The following is a 14,669-nucleotide window of genomic DNA, read 5'->3' on the forward strand; positions in this document are numbered from 1 at the left end:
CCCAATCAGTACCAAGCCCTTCTATTGTTTGAATACCCATTTGTCCCATCCTCTCTACCATGACCTTAGTTTAGGCCACCATCATATCTCATCTAAATTATTGCAAAAGCCTTTCTCTGTTTTCCCTGCCTCAAACCTTGTACCCCTTAATCCATTATCTGCAGCCAGAGAGATAAAGAAAGCAGCAATTCTTTGAAATAATATGTCTGTTTTTCAGAGTCAGAGATGTGTCCAATGACAGCATAGGTTATTTTGTTCTGTTTTCTAGCTTCCCTACAGAAGAACAGTGATGTCACAAATATTAGGGGTGAAATGACATTGATCCACAGGCTCAAGTGATTTTTTTCAACCAGATATCACAAAGATTCAACAAAATCAACTAAAAAATTATTTGTCCAGTTTGCTAAAAAGTGACACAATAATTCTTTAAGATCTCAAACTCTAGAATTTTCAGTTTAGGTAAAAGCTTTGCAAGAGCTAGTGCTTTCAGAAGGTTTACTGTAAGAGAAATTTCATTATTTAGCTATTTGAGATTATGAATTCAGTTTTCTATTATAAAAACGTGTGTTGATAAAGGCATACCAAAGTCATAGTGTGAAGGATAACAAGGAAGATTCTAGTCAGAGAAATTCTCCTGAATTCTAAAGGAAAGTTATCTTTCTACTTTGTCCGGATGGTAAGGGAAGAAGGCAATCAATAATTATTGACTGTTTATTTTGCCAAGCAAGATGCACATTATCTCATTAGCTCTAGGAAGTAGTTACTATCAGCACAATTTTACAGTGAAGGATGCTTGGGAATGTTAAATATCTTGATAAAGATTCTAGAGCTGATAAGTGGGAAAACAGGATTCAAGCCTAAAACATGAGAACCTGCATTCTTTTTCTAAAAAATTTAATTTTATTTATTTATTTTTTATACAGCATGTTCTTATTAGTTATCTATTTTATGCATATAGGTGTATATATGTCAATCCCAATCTCCCAAAGAGAACCTGCATTCTTAAGTGTGCATTCTCAATGCTTTGAAATAGATGGTGCTTTCAATACTTACAAATCCCTTATGAGATAGGTTTTCCCATTCTATAGATATGATTTTCGAAGCTTAAAATGTTTAAAACTTGTCCTGTGTCACTCAGTAAGGGGTAGGGCTGACACTGAATCTCATACTTGTCTACTTTCAAAGTCCATGTGTTTTCCACAATGTCTTCCAAGACAGCATCCTGTTAATTGTCTCACGTATGGGGCTAATAGTAAGTGATGATGTTCAGAAGGGACTGAATAACTAGCAATAATCATAAAAGCTCATTTTTAAAACTTCATGGTGTCACCTATGTGCTTAGCAAATATTGTTAAAATGACGTATTGACCAATAAAATGTCAGGAAATTTCGTATAAATTGGCCAAGAGTGTGAGGGCAACTTCAAAACTTGATTTGACAATATTCACTATATCAGACTCTCATTAAATTCCCAGCAAAATGAGGGGTTTCATTTTTACTTTGTTTCTCTTCTCTCTCCTGCTTGCCGTCTCAGAAGTGAAGAGTGAAGAATCCAGGAAGCTCTGCGGGCTCGAGTACATACGAACTGTCATTTACATCTGTGCCAGCTCCCGGTGGAGAAAGCACCTGGAGTCGATCCCACAAGGTCAGCAAGGTAACACGAACGCATATGACTCCCTCATTTATTATTATCTTTTTAAGACTTGTTTTAATAACTGTTTCTCTAGTTACTGCTAAGCCACTTCTGTATCAATCTGGGGGATTAATTATCAAAATAAACATTTTGGCTTGGGAAGGAGGTGAGCTTCCTTTCAAAAAATAAGGACCTTGTTTTCTTTAGTCCCCAGCTTGAAATGATTTGATTGCACGACTACTTCGATGAGCTTAGCATCTATGGCAGGTGCTGGGAGGGTGGGTAGAGAGAAGCATGTGATTTCAAGGGTCATGTTGGAGCAGCAAGATTTTCACATGCAGATAATTATAGAATATAATAAGTTGGCATTCAGGCAGGTGCTAAATAAGAATGGAAGGAAGGAATCTAACTTTTATTGAGCACTTATTACATGCCAGGCAGTTTCATGGGCAACATTTCATTCAGTCTTCCGATAAGGATCTTTGGAAGTAAGTAATATTACCACCATTTACCATTTTACTGAGGATAAATTTGTTCACCCAGCTAGTAAGCAGGGTGGTTGGGAAGCAAACCAGGTCTTTCTGGCTTCAGAGCTGAGGTCTCCTGCTTATTCTATACTACGTCTCAGGTGGGGAAAAGATGGTGGTAGTGTGTTGTAATAAATGACACTACCATGGAGGTGGTGGTATTTGACAGAGGCCCTAAGGGTGTGTAGGGTTTGGGAGTTATGGGGAGTGGGATGGGAATTCTAGCAGTAGGAACTGTCAGAATTTTAGAATTTTAAGGGTGGGAGTGAACCTAATGTGTTTCAGAAACAGAGAGGGGGGTGACTTCACTATATTTCTTCATTTTCCAATTCAAGTAACTCAGAAGTTGGCATTTTTCTCTTGCTAATCCTATATTAAAGTGTGATGTATAATTTATTTAAGATTCTATTTTAGTAATTGTGTTTGTTATGTTTTATAATAAAAGTAAAAAAGAAAAACATGTTTACAGAATAAATGTTGCAACCACACATATGATATGAAAACTTTACAGGTTTCAATTTGGTTTAAAATGACTGGTAAACAAAAAGATTTTGGAAAATGACCCAGAGTTTTTGTATTTTGGTAGACTAATGTCTTGAAAAATTATGAACTTACCACTCTTACTTTAATAATGAGAGGTTCATAGTTACTAGATGTTAATAAACAATAAGCATTTTTAATCTCAAGGGAGTAAACATAATTTACCAGATTGACCATATTTTATCAATCTCTGGCAAATCAGAATGCAATAGAAAAAATACATTTTGAATATCTTTAAAATATGTGGGGCAATGGAGTGTATGTCTGTATAAGGCTATCTCTTTCAACACCACTGACTTCATAATACTGTTTATTTAACCTTTCACAGGTTTTCAGATATTTTCCCATACATTATTTATTTGATGCATTACTGGTTTACCAATCAGCATTCATTCATCAAAATTTTTTCTGGTGCTTGCCAGTGTGCTAAGGTGCTGATAAGTAAGTTTGAACGAAGTTAAAGTGAGACAGGCTTATACATGGACTTCGGGAACAACACTGATAAAGACAGTTGGGCCCACTTTTAATTTTCAGACAGAGAGGTTTAAATCTCCACTTCCTTCCTTACTGATCAGCTTTGCAGAGCATACACAGGATTATTTTTTGTTTGACTGTTTTCGTTGATAGCATGTAACTAATACACTCTGCCGTGGCCACGGCAACAGAAGTCAAGCCCTGACTTGGCTGCTAACTGGCCAAGTGACACTGGTTCTGTCACTCCTCCTCTCTGCACCCACGTTTCCTCTTCTGTAAATGAGGAGGGTGGATATGACTGAGTTCTCCCTAAAATATCTAATCTCTCTGAAACCCCAGACCAACGTTAAAAAAAAAATCAACTGCAAGATTCAATTTCCTTCCAGAAATCCAATGCATTTCCCCCAGAGTAGAACTTGGTTGCTGCCTTTGTCAGAGCTCTCTAAGGAAGTATTGTTTTTTCCCTTCCATATAGCTGAGAGAGGAAACCGCTTCCAGCTGCCTAATGAACAGGAGACTTCCGAGGAAAGCCCAGTGCAAAACCTTCCAAAGACGGATTCCTCGGAGGAGGAAAGTCTTCAGGGTGAACAGCTGCCCACGGAAGGGCTTCGGAGGTCAAAGAAGTATTTGGTGATGTCAAGACAAGACTTGCAAAAGTTGTGCTGCACCGAAGTCTGTCCATGTCTGACTTCAGCGCTCTTTGTTAGGACAAACAAATCCCCAAGGGTGGCAGAGTTTTAGCACACGTTTAATCACAGTGTTTTACTTCCCAGAACAATACTCACATTGTGTCATTAAACTAATATCTTTTGGGTAGGCAATCCTTCTTTCCTAAATGTTGTAGATGGTTGGCTAAAACCACAACGAGGTCTAGTTTCTCCCATTGCCAAGGTGAATGCACTGTTCTTTCCAAATTTTAACTAATCCTTTGAAATTTTAAATGCTATGCAAAATTACAATAAAAATTCCATAAAGCAAGCTTACTGTGATTTTTCTGTTTTTAAAACAATTTTAAAGAACTTTAAAACAGTAAACCAAAAATGTTGATAGTAAAAAAAACCTTAAAAAATAAAAAAACTACTATTACCTCATCATCTAGAAATAATCCACTCTTAACTTTTGTGTTGCTGTATATTATTACTGAAAATTTAAACATCGATTCACAGTCAAGTGTAAGAATCTAAACAAAGTGCTTTTCTCAAGAGTTCTTAGAGTGCTCAGTTAATGTTTCCTAATATGCATCTCTTCAACATTATACTTGAGAATAGTTGGGTGCATATATGTATCAAAGAGGGCCCATAAACAGCCCAAATCCAGAAAACGTTTGGGTATCTTAGCTCCTTTCATAGTCTGGGCTGCCTTGGTTTTGCCTTCCTACTGCTGAGATAAAAGGACATTCTATTCTCATCCTGGATGTTGAGAAACTAAAATGCAGATAGCCAAGTCATTGTGCCACAATTGGATGTCTTCACAGATGAAAAGATAAAGTAAGATATCACAAAACTATGCTCTTATTTCTAACTCTGTCAGCCAACTCCCCAGTAGGTTTTAACATAGACTCTGTTCATCTGAGGAGCTGCCTATTAATACTCCAGCCTGTATTTGAAATTCATCGTCTACACATTGTGCACATAAATTGTGCCAAAGCATTGTTCTTTGCAGATAAAAAACCGAATCTCCCTAGAATTAAGTAAACGTTTACTAAGTCACACAGCTGAGGAGGTGGTATCACTGATCCAAACTTAGGCTACTTAGCATGAATCAAGGCAGTCACATCAAACTGCACTGGTTGTCAATTACTCTTTACCAGGAGACACTCCCTGTTTGTTTAAATCAGTTTCACTGAAGAATGTCTTTTGAAGAAGCAGTAGAAATTAATGATATTAAATCTCAACCCTTGAGTACATGCCCTTTCAATATTCTGAGGGGTGAAATGGGAAGACTACATGAAGCATGTTTGCTGTAGACTGAAGTATGATGGTTTCCTCAAGGAAAAGCACTTCTGTGATTGAGTTTGAACTTAAAAGTAGCTGCTTTTTCCAAGAAGCACCATTTTTTAAGAAAAAATAAAGACTGAAAAACTGTGTTTATTCAGATTTGGGTGTTAACAATGAAATGAAATAAGATTTGAAAATGAACAAAGTAGGCTTCAAGGAAAACGACTGACAGTATTGGTTGCTGATGATAAAGTTCAAGCTCACAAGCAATTTTGGAAAACTTTTACCCACCACCCTGAGCATCAGTGGTGATATTTGTTTTTTTGATATTATATGACATGTGTCAACATTTGGGAGATCTGCTATAACTCAGTGAACCAATATTTTCCAAATGATCAATGCATGATACTACAAAATCATGAATGGTTACGAAATCTGCTCAAAGTGCAAAATAAAGATTTTAATCTAACTACAAAAAATTCATTGGTATCATTTCAGATTTTACATTGCAAGTAACCTTTAATAAACAGTCACTTGTTGAGTTTTGGTATAATATCAAAAGAGAATATATTGATAAAAATGATCTGAAAATGCTATTAAAATACTCTCCCCTTTTGCAACTAAATGTTTATGTTTGGCTGAATTTTCTTCACGTACATTAGCCAACATAACACACAGCAGCAGATTAAAAATGTAGGAGCTGATAGAAGCTGTATTTTATAAAGACAGTCATTAGAGACTTGCAAAAATATAAAACAGTGCCACTTTTCTCACTAAATGTTTTTTGTTTTGTGAAAATATAGATTTTTAAATAAAATATGTTATTGGTGTTAATGTGTGATGAGTTTATTTTTATTTTCAAATGAGTTAAACATTTAAATTTCTCAGTAAAATTCTAATATGATAAATATTGATAAATTGAACCCACATAAACGAAAGCTCTTTGACATTGTTAATACTTTTTAAGAGTGTGAAAGGATTATGAAACCAAAACGTGTGAGAATTGCTCTTATATCTTATATATTTGCCACAAATTTTTGAGGTTCCATCAAGAGATGTTTAGGTTGCTGTATTTGTCATGACAAAGATGCAATAAACAGCCTTGTTTATATATCCTTATGTACTGACACTTTCATTTCAATGGGATAGCTTGCCAAGTTGCTAGGGGGAAAAATATGTGTATTTTTTTCAGTGTACTTTTAATAGTTATTTTTTATTTGTTACATATTTATTAGTTATTATAAATGTATCTATTCAATTTAAGTACATAGAGAAACAAAGAAGAAAGATGGGACCTCGTCTTTTTTTTTTTTTGCGATACGCGGGCCTCTCACTGCTGTGGCCTCTCTCGTTGCGGAGCACAGGCTCGGGACGCGCAGGCTCAGCGGCCATGGCTCATGGGCGCAGCCGCTCCGCGGCATGTGGGATATTCCCAGACCGGGGCACGAACCCGTGTGCCCTGACTCGGCAGGCGGACTCTCAACCACTGCGCCACCAGGGAAGCCCGGGACCTAGTCTTTTTACTTAAATCCTGTAGTTCCTTTTTTGGGGAAAAAAAGATAATATATGTATACGGTTAGGAAACGTAAACAGTCCAGGGAAGTATAAAATACAACAAAAGTCTCACTCTCTTCCATTTGATTCTCAAGTAATATAACCCTTATTCAGAGTTTCTTGTAATTTCTACCAGAAACAAAAAATTATGTCTATACTGAATATATGTGGTATAGTTACAGATTTAGTAACTATAGTAGATATAGATAGCTTGCCCTATATCATTATCTATCTACCTACCTATCTTATCTATCTACCTATCATTGTCTATCTATATCTATATCTATCTATATCTATAACAGAGACTTTTAGCTGTCCACTAAAACTTCTCCTCTTCCTCTTGGGCACAGATAGACTACATTTCTCAGTCTCTTTTGCAGTTTCATGTGGTCATATGACTGAGTTCTAGCTAATTAAATGTGACTAGTCCATCAAGTCTCCCTCCCTCTGCCTCAATTTAGCAAGCAATAACCTTTGACGTTTTTATGTTTGATTCTATTTTTTACAGTTGTTAACACACTCTAATACAATATGTACTGAATCTATCAACCCATTTTACACAAAAAGAAATTACACATACTCATTGCTTTGTTTAATACATCTTGGAAATATTGCAATAACATCCCAGTATGGGTATTATAATTTTAAACACATACCAAGAGAATACCATTTAAAAAGTTTGTATTAATTCATATTTTCACTAGAAATTTATGAGTGACTCTTTCTCTACATTCTCCCCAGTCCATGATGTTATTACACTTGCAAAAATTTGCAATTTTTATAGATGAAACATTGAATATAATTTTGTTGCATTTGCATTATTACAACTATGGTTGCCTTTAGTATTTATTGGACATTTTAATTTCCTCTTCTGTAAATTTGTCTGTTCATATTCTTTGCCCATTTTTCGATTTCTATTTATTTATAATAGTTTTCTTATCAATTTTCAAGACTTTTTAATATTAAGGATATTAACTTTCTGACTGCCTTCTTAGTAAAATATTTCCCCCCAAATCTTTGGTATGCCTTGATTTCATTTAGGATGTCTTTTGCATACAATGTCTGTCTTTCCTTTACAGTTTCTGGATTTCCTTTTTTGCTTAGGCAGACCACCCTTATTGTGAGTAAGGTTGTGAAAAAGTCTACTAAATTATATTCTAATAATTTAATTTTGTAACCTTTGCATTTAAATTTAATCCATCTTATATTTATTTTTCTATAGTATAAGGTGTTTAATTTTTATTTTCTTCCAAATGAACAGAACATTTTGCCTGCATCATGGAACAGCCTTTTCCCATGGAAATTTCATGCCATTTTAGTCATATGTTTTTTCACGTTTGGAGCTATTGTAGGCCCTTTATTCTGCTCTTTGCTCTATTTATCCTCAGTTAGCACCATACTATTTTGATTGCAGTAACTTTATGGTAAATTTTAGTATCTCTTAAGAAAAGTTGTCCATCACTATAGATTGTTTAAAATTTTTTCATGGATACTATGAGACATACATCCTTCTATGTGGATTTTATAATCCAGTTTCCAAAAAATTTTATTGGAATTATAATTTGAATTGCTTTACATTTATACTCATGTAGAAAACATTTATATTCTATGATATTAAGAATTCTTATCTAAAATATATTACTATAATAATACAGTATTTTATTTCTTTTAATAACTTTTTATAATTTTAACTATATAGGTCTGTGTCTTTTTATACTACCTTCTAATTTTGTTACCTTTTTTCTTTCATTTTTTTCTTAAACATCTTTATTGGAGTACAATTGCTCTACAATGGTGTGTTAGTTTCTGCTTTATAACAAAGTGAATCAGCTATACATATACATATATCCCCATACCTCCTCCCTCTTACGTCTCCCTCCCACCCTCCCTATCCCACCCCTCTATGTGGTCACAAAGCACCGAGCTGATCTCCCTGTGCTATGCGGCTGCACCCCACTAGCTATCTATTTTACCTTTGGTACTGTATATATGTCCATGCCACTCTCTCACTTCATCCGAGCTTACCCTTCCCCCTCCCCGTGTCCTCAAGTCCATTCTTTATGTCTGCATCTTTATTCCTGTCCTGCCCCTAGGTTCTTCAGAACCTTTTTTTTTTTTTTTTAGATTCCATATATCTGTGTTAGCATATGGTATTTTTTTTCTCTTTCTGACTTACTTCACTCTGTATGACAGATTCTAGGTCCATCCATCTCAATACAAATAACTCAATTTCATTTCTTTTTATGGCTGAGTAATATTCCATTGTATATTACCCTTTTATTTACCATTTGCCCCTGTGAATGAGACATTTCCCCCATGTTCATTTCTAAATGCATGCTGCGATACAAAGAAAAATCTTGATTTTTTGTATACTCATCTCCAGCCACCTCCTCCAGTTATTTTATTAAATTTAATGGCTATCTACCCAAGTCTATCTTGGGTTTTCTAGGTGTACAATATTATCATCTACTAATAAAAAGGTAATTTTGTCTCTTTCAATATTTAAACTGATTGCTTCATATTCTTGTCTTATTACATGACTCATTACTCTGAAATTATATATTGAGAGGGTAATGTGCAGGCGTTGTTGTGGGTGCTAAGGATACAACCATGAATAAAACAGACTAAGTGTATATTCTTATGGAAGGCAGACATAAGCAAGAGAAATATTAGATAATGATGGACGCTAAGGAGAAACTATGAAAAGGGAGCAGGAAGGCTTGGAGTGGGGGTGAGGATTGAATTTCAGACAGAATAACTAGGGAAGGTCTCACTGGGAAAGTGACTCCAGCAAGAATTCTTAATGATGATGATGATGGTAGATATCTCTTTCATCTTCCTAATTTTAACAGAAAAATGGTTTCTGAGTTCCAGTACTCAATATAACATTTGCTATTCAAAATATAAATAAATAAAATAATGAATAAATAATAGTCTTTATATTATAGATGCATATATGTATATGTACCAATATAAATAATATTGTTGATTATCTAAAGAGTTTTATTACCTATTGCTTATGAACTTATTTTGTTATAAATGGCTTCTAAATTTTATCCAATATCTATTTAACTTCAATATATAATATTTTTTCTCCTTTGTTAAAGTGAAGAATTATATTGCTAGCTCTACTTATGTTGAAATTTCTCTGTTTTCTCAGAATAAATCTATTTGATCATGGATTTATTAGTTTTTAGTGTAATAGTTTTTCAAAACTCAGAAGGACTAAATTTGTTAATATTTTCTTTAAAATTTTTAATCTGTGTTCATAAGTAAAACTGATCTCTATGTTTGTCAATGAAGATTAATATAGCTTCATAAAGTGAAAACATTATCTGTTCTTTAGAAATTTGGAAGAAAAATGCTATGATGGTATCTTTTGCCTAGTGACTTTAAAAAGATTTGCTGAAATATAATATACATATACAATAAAATGCATAACTTTAAAGTGAATTTTTGCCTATTTTTATAGCCGTGAATTCCTGGAACAAATTCAGTTATTAATAATTTGTTATTGTTTTTGACATATCACTGGATTTTATTTGCTAAAATTTTGCTTAATATTTTTGCATATATTTTCATTAATAAACTTATATTTTTCCTATAATTTTCTGTAATATCTTAAGTGATTTCGATATCAGGGTTAAGTTAGCTCTATAAAATGAGCTGGGACAATCCCTTCCTTCCTTCCTTCCTTCCTTTTCTAATCTCTGAATGTTTAAGATTGGTATTATTTCTTCTTTAAATGTTGGAGATTTCACTACTGAAGTCATTAAGGCTTGGCATTTTCTTCGTAGAAAGATTTAAAATTTCAATACAATTTATTTTACAGATGTAGAAATCTCAAGATTTTTACAATTTTTCCTGAACAAATTTAATGATTGTGTTTTTCAAGGAATTTGTCCATTTCACCTAAATAAATTCTTCATAATATCTTCTTATCTTTTTGCTGGGAGGTACTTTTTATATGGTAAATCATTACTTTTCTAGTCTACTTTGTAGTTACTGATCTTTTCAGATTTCTATCATTTTGAGGGTTAATTTAGATAGTTATTCATTACTCAGAATTTCTTCTAGATTTTCAAATTTGCATGACAGCAACCACAAGGCTTTCCTTTATAGTGTGTCCTTGGTTTCAAGAACTTATCTTTAACACATAAATTCCGATCGTATTATCAGCATTTATTCATATTTCAGTGCAAGAACTACTGCTTACCACTATTTTCTCCTTCTTCCTGATACATAGTTTCTAATCAATAAGTATATTTTGGTTGAATGAATAAAATAATCTTATATATTTTTTAACATTATATATTTATGTTCTATTTGCCCCTTAATCATGCTTGCTGATGGTTGGGGGGAGAAGGGTGTTTTTATTCTGTTACTCTTTTGTTTTTTTTATGTTTTGTTTTGTTTTCGAATTTTATTTTATTTATTTTTTTATACAGCAGGTTCTTATTAGTCATCAATTTTATACACATCGGTGTATACATGTCAATTCCAATCGCCCAATTCATCACACCACCACCAACACCCCACCACTGCTTTCCCCCCTTGGTGTCCATACGTTAGTTCTCTACATCTGTGTCTCAATTTCTGCCCTGCAAACCGATTCATCTGTACCATTTTTCTAGGTTCCACATATATGCATTAATATACAATATTTGTTTTTCTCTTTCTGACTTACTTTATTCTGTATGACAGTCTCTAGATCCATCCATGTCTCAACAAATGACCCAATTTCATTCCTTTTTTTTTTTTTTAGATTTATTTATTTATTTATTTATTTATTTATTTATTTATTTATGGCTGTGTTGGGTCTTTGTTGCTGTGCGTGGGCTTTCTCTAGTTGAGGTGAGCAGGGGCTACATTTTGTTACAGTGCACGGGCTTCTCATTGCAGTGGCTTCTCTTGTTTCACAGAACGGGTTCTAGGCACACAGGCTTCAGTAGTTGTGGCTCGTGCACTTCAGTAGTTGTGGCTCACGGGCTCTAGAGCGCAGGCTCTGTAGTTGTGGCACACGGACTTAGTTGCTCCACAGCATGTGGGATCTTCCCGGACCAGGGCTCGAGCCCGTGTCCCCTGCATTGGCAGGCAGATTCTTAACCACTGCACCACCAGGGAATCCCTCGTTCCTTTTTATGGCTGAGTAACATCTTCTTTATCCATTTGTCTGTCGGTGGGCATTTAGGTTGCTTCCATGACCTGGCTATTGTAAATAGTGCTGCAATGAACATTGGGGAGCATGTGTCTTTTTGAAATATGGTTTTCTCTGGGTATATGCTCAGTAGTGGGATTGCTGGATCATATGGTAATTCTATTTTTAGTTTTTTAAGGAACCTCCATAATGTTCTCCAGAGTGGTTGTATCAATTTACATTCCCATCAACAGTGAAATCTCCACACCTTCTCCAGCATTTGTTGTCTGTAGATTTTCTTATGCTGCCCATTCTAACTGGTGTGAGGTGATACCTCATTGTAGTTTTGATTTGCATTTCTCTAATAATTAGTGATGTTGAGTAGCTTTTCATGTGCTTCTTGGCCATCTGTATGTCTCCTTTGGAGAAATGTCTATTTAGGTCTTCTGCCCATTTTTGGATTGGGTTGTTTGTTTTTTAAATATTGAGCTGCATGAGCTGTTTATAAAAATCTGGAGATTAATCCTTTGTTCATTGATTCACTTGCAAATATTTTCTCCCATTCTGAGGGTTCTCTTTTCGTCTTGTTTATGATTTCCTTTGCAGTGCAAAAGCTTTGAAGTTTCATTAGGTCCAATTTGTTTATTTTTGTTTTTATTTCCATTACCCTAGGAGGTGGATCGAAAAAGATCTGGAAACAGAAGCTTTAAATGACACAATAGACCAGATAGATTTAATTGATATTTATAGGACATTCCATCCAAAAACAACTGAATACACTTTCTTCTCAAGTGCTCATGGAACATTCTCCAGAATAGATCACATCTTGGGTCACAAATCAAGCCTCAGTGAATTTAAGAAAATTGAAATCATATGAAGCATCTTTTCTGACCAAAATGCTATGAGATTAGAAATCAATTACTGGGAAAAAATGTAAAAAACACAAACACATGGAGGCTAAACAATACGTTACTAAATAACAAAGAGATCACTGAAGAACTCAAAGAGAAAATCAAAAAATACCTAGAGCCAAATGACAATGAAAACACGATGATCCATAACCTATGGGCTGCAGCAAAAGCAGTTCTAAGAGGGAAGTTTATAGCTATACAAGCCTACCTCAAGAAACAAGAAAAATCTCAAATAAACAATCGAACAGTACACCTAAAGGAACTAGAGAAAGAAGAACAAACAAAACCCAAAGTTAGCAGAAGGAAAGAAATCATAAAGATCAGAACTGAAATAAATGAAATAGAAACAAAGAAAACAATAGTAAAGATCAATAAAACTAAAAGCTGGTTCTTTGAGAAGATAAACACAATTGATAAACCATTAGCCAGACTCATCAAGAAAAAGAGGGAGAGGACTCAAATCAATAAAATTAGAAATGAAAAAGGAGAAGTTACAACAGACACCTCAGAAATACAAAGCATCCTAAGAGACTAGTAGAAGCAACTTTATGCCAATAAAATAGACAACCTGGAAGAAATGGACAAATTCTTAGAAAGGTATAACCTTCCAAGACTGAACCAGGAAGAAAGAGAAAATATGAACAGACCAATCACAAGGAATGAAATTGAACCTGTGATTAAAAATCTTCCAACAACAAAAGTTCAGGACCAGATGGCTTCAGAGGTGAATTCTAGCAAACACTTAGAGAAGTGCTAACACCCATCCTTCTCAAACTCTTCCAAAAAATTGCAGAGGAAGGAACACTCCCAAACTCATTTTATGGGGCCACCATCACCCTGATACCAAAACCAGACAAAGATACTACAAAAAGAGAAAATTACAGACCAATATCACTGATAAATATAGATGCAAAAATCCTCAACAAAACACTAGCAAACAGAATCCAACAATACATTGAAAGGATCATACACCATGATCAAGTGGGATTTATCCCAGGGATGCAAGGATTCTTCAATATACACAAATCAATCAATATGATACATCATATTAACAAACTGAAGGAAAAAAACCATATGATCATCTCAATAGATGCAGAAAAAGCTTTCGACAAAATTCAACACCCATTTATGATAAAAACTCTCCAGAAAGTGGGCACAGAGGGAACCTACCTCAACATAATAAAGGCCATATTCAACAAACCCACAGCAAACAATATTCTGAATGGTGAAAAACTGAAAGCATTTCCTCTAAGATCAGGAAAAAGACAAGGATGTCCATTCTCACCACTATTACTCAACATAGTTTTGGAAGTCCTAGCCACGGCAATCAGAGAATAAAAAGAAATAAAAGGAATACAAATTGGAAAAGAAGAAGTAAAACTGTTACTGTTTGCAGATGACACGTTACTACACATAGAGAATCCTAAAGATGCCACCAGAAAACTACTAGAGCTACTCAATGAATTTGGTAAAGTAGCAAGATACAAAATTAATGCACAGAAATCTCTTGCATTCCTATATACCAATGATGAAATATCTGAAAGAGAAATTAAGGAAACATTCCCTTTTACCATTGCAACAAAAAGAATAAAATACCTAGGAATAAACCTACCTAGGGAGACAAAAGACCTGTATGAAGAAAACTATAAGACACTGATGAAAGAAATTAAAGATGATACCAACAGTTGGAGAGATATACCATGTTCTTGGATTAGAAGAATAAATATTGTGAAAATGACTATACTACCCAAGGCAATCTACAGATTCAGTGCAATCCCTATCAAATTACCAATGGCAATTTTTATGGAACTAGAACAAAAAAATCGTAAAATTTGTGTGGAGACACAAAAGACTCTGAATCGCCAAAGCAGTCTTGAGGGAAAAAAATGGAGGTGGAGGGATCAGACTCCCTGACTTCAGACTACACTACAAAGCTACAGTAATCAAGACAATATA

The 14,669-nt window shown here is 34.5% G+C and overlaps 1 protein-coding gene across 1 annotated transcript; it reads left to right on the top strand.

The window, feature by feature from the left end:
• The first annotated feature begins 1,479 nt into the window (after window positions 1-1,479).
• INSL5 (insulin like 5) lies at window positions 1,480-3,881 on the top strand. The gene is given in 3 exon segments (XM_060142546.1): window positions 1,480-1,654; window positions 3,650-3,850; window positions 3,853-3,881. Coding segments are annotated over 3 exon segments (405 nt in total).
• Window positions 3,882-14,669: the final 10,788 nt, after the last annotated feature.

This window comes from Lagenorhynchus albirostris, chromosome 2 (genome assembly GCF_949774975.1).
Source record: "Lagenorhynchus albirostris chromosome 2, mLagAlb1.1, whole genome shotgun sequence".
NCBI classification, from domain to species: Eukaryota; Metazoa; Chordata; class Mammalia; order Artiodactyla; family Delphinidae; genus Lagenorhynchus; species Lagenorhynchus albirostris.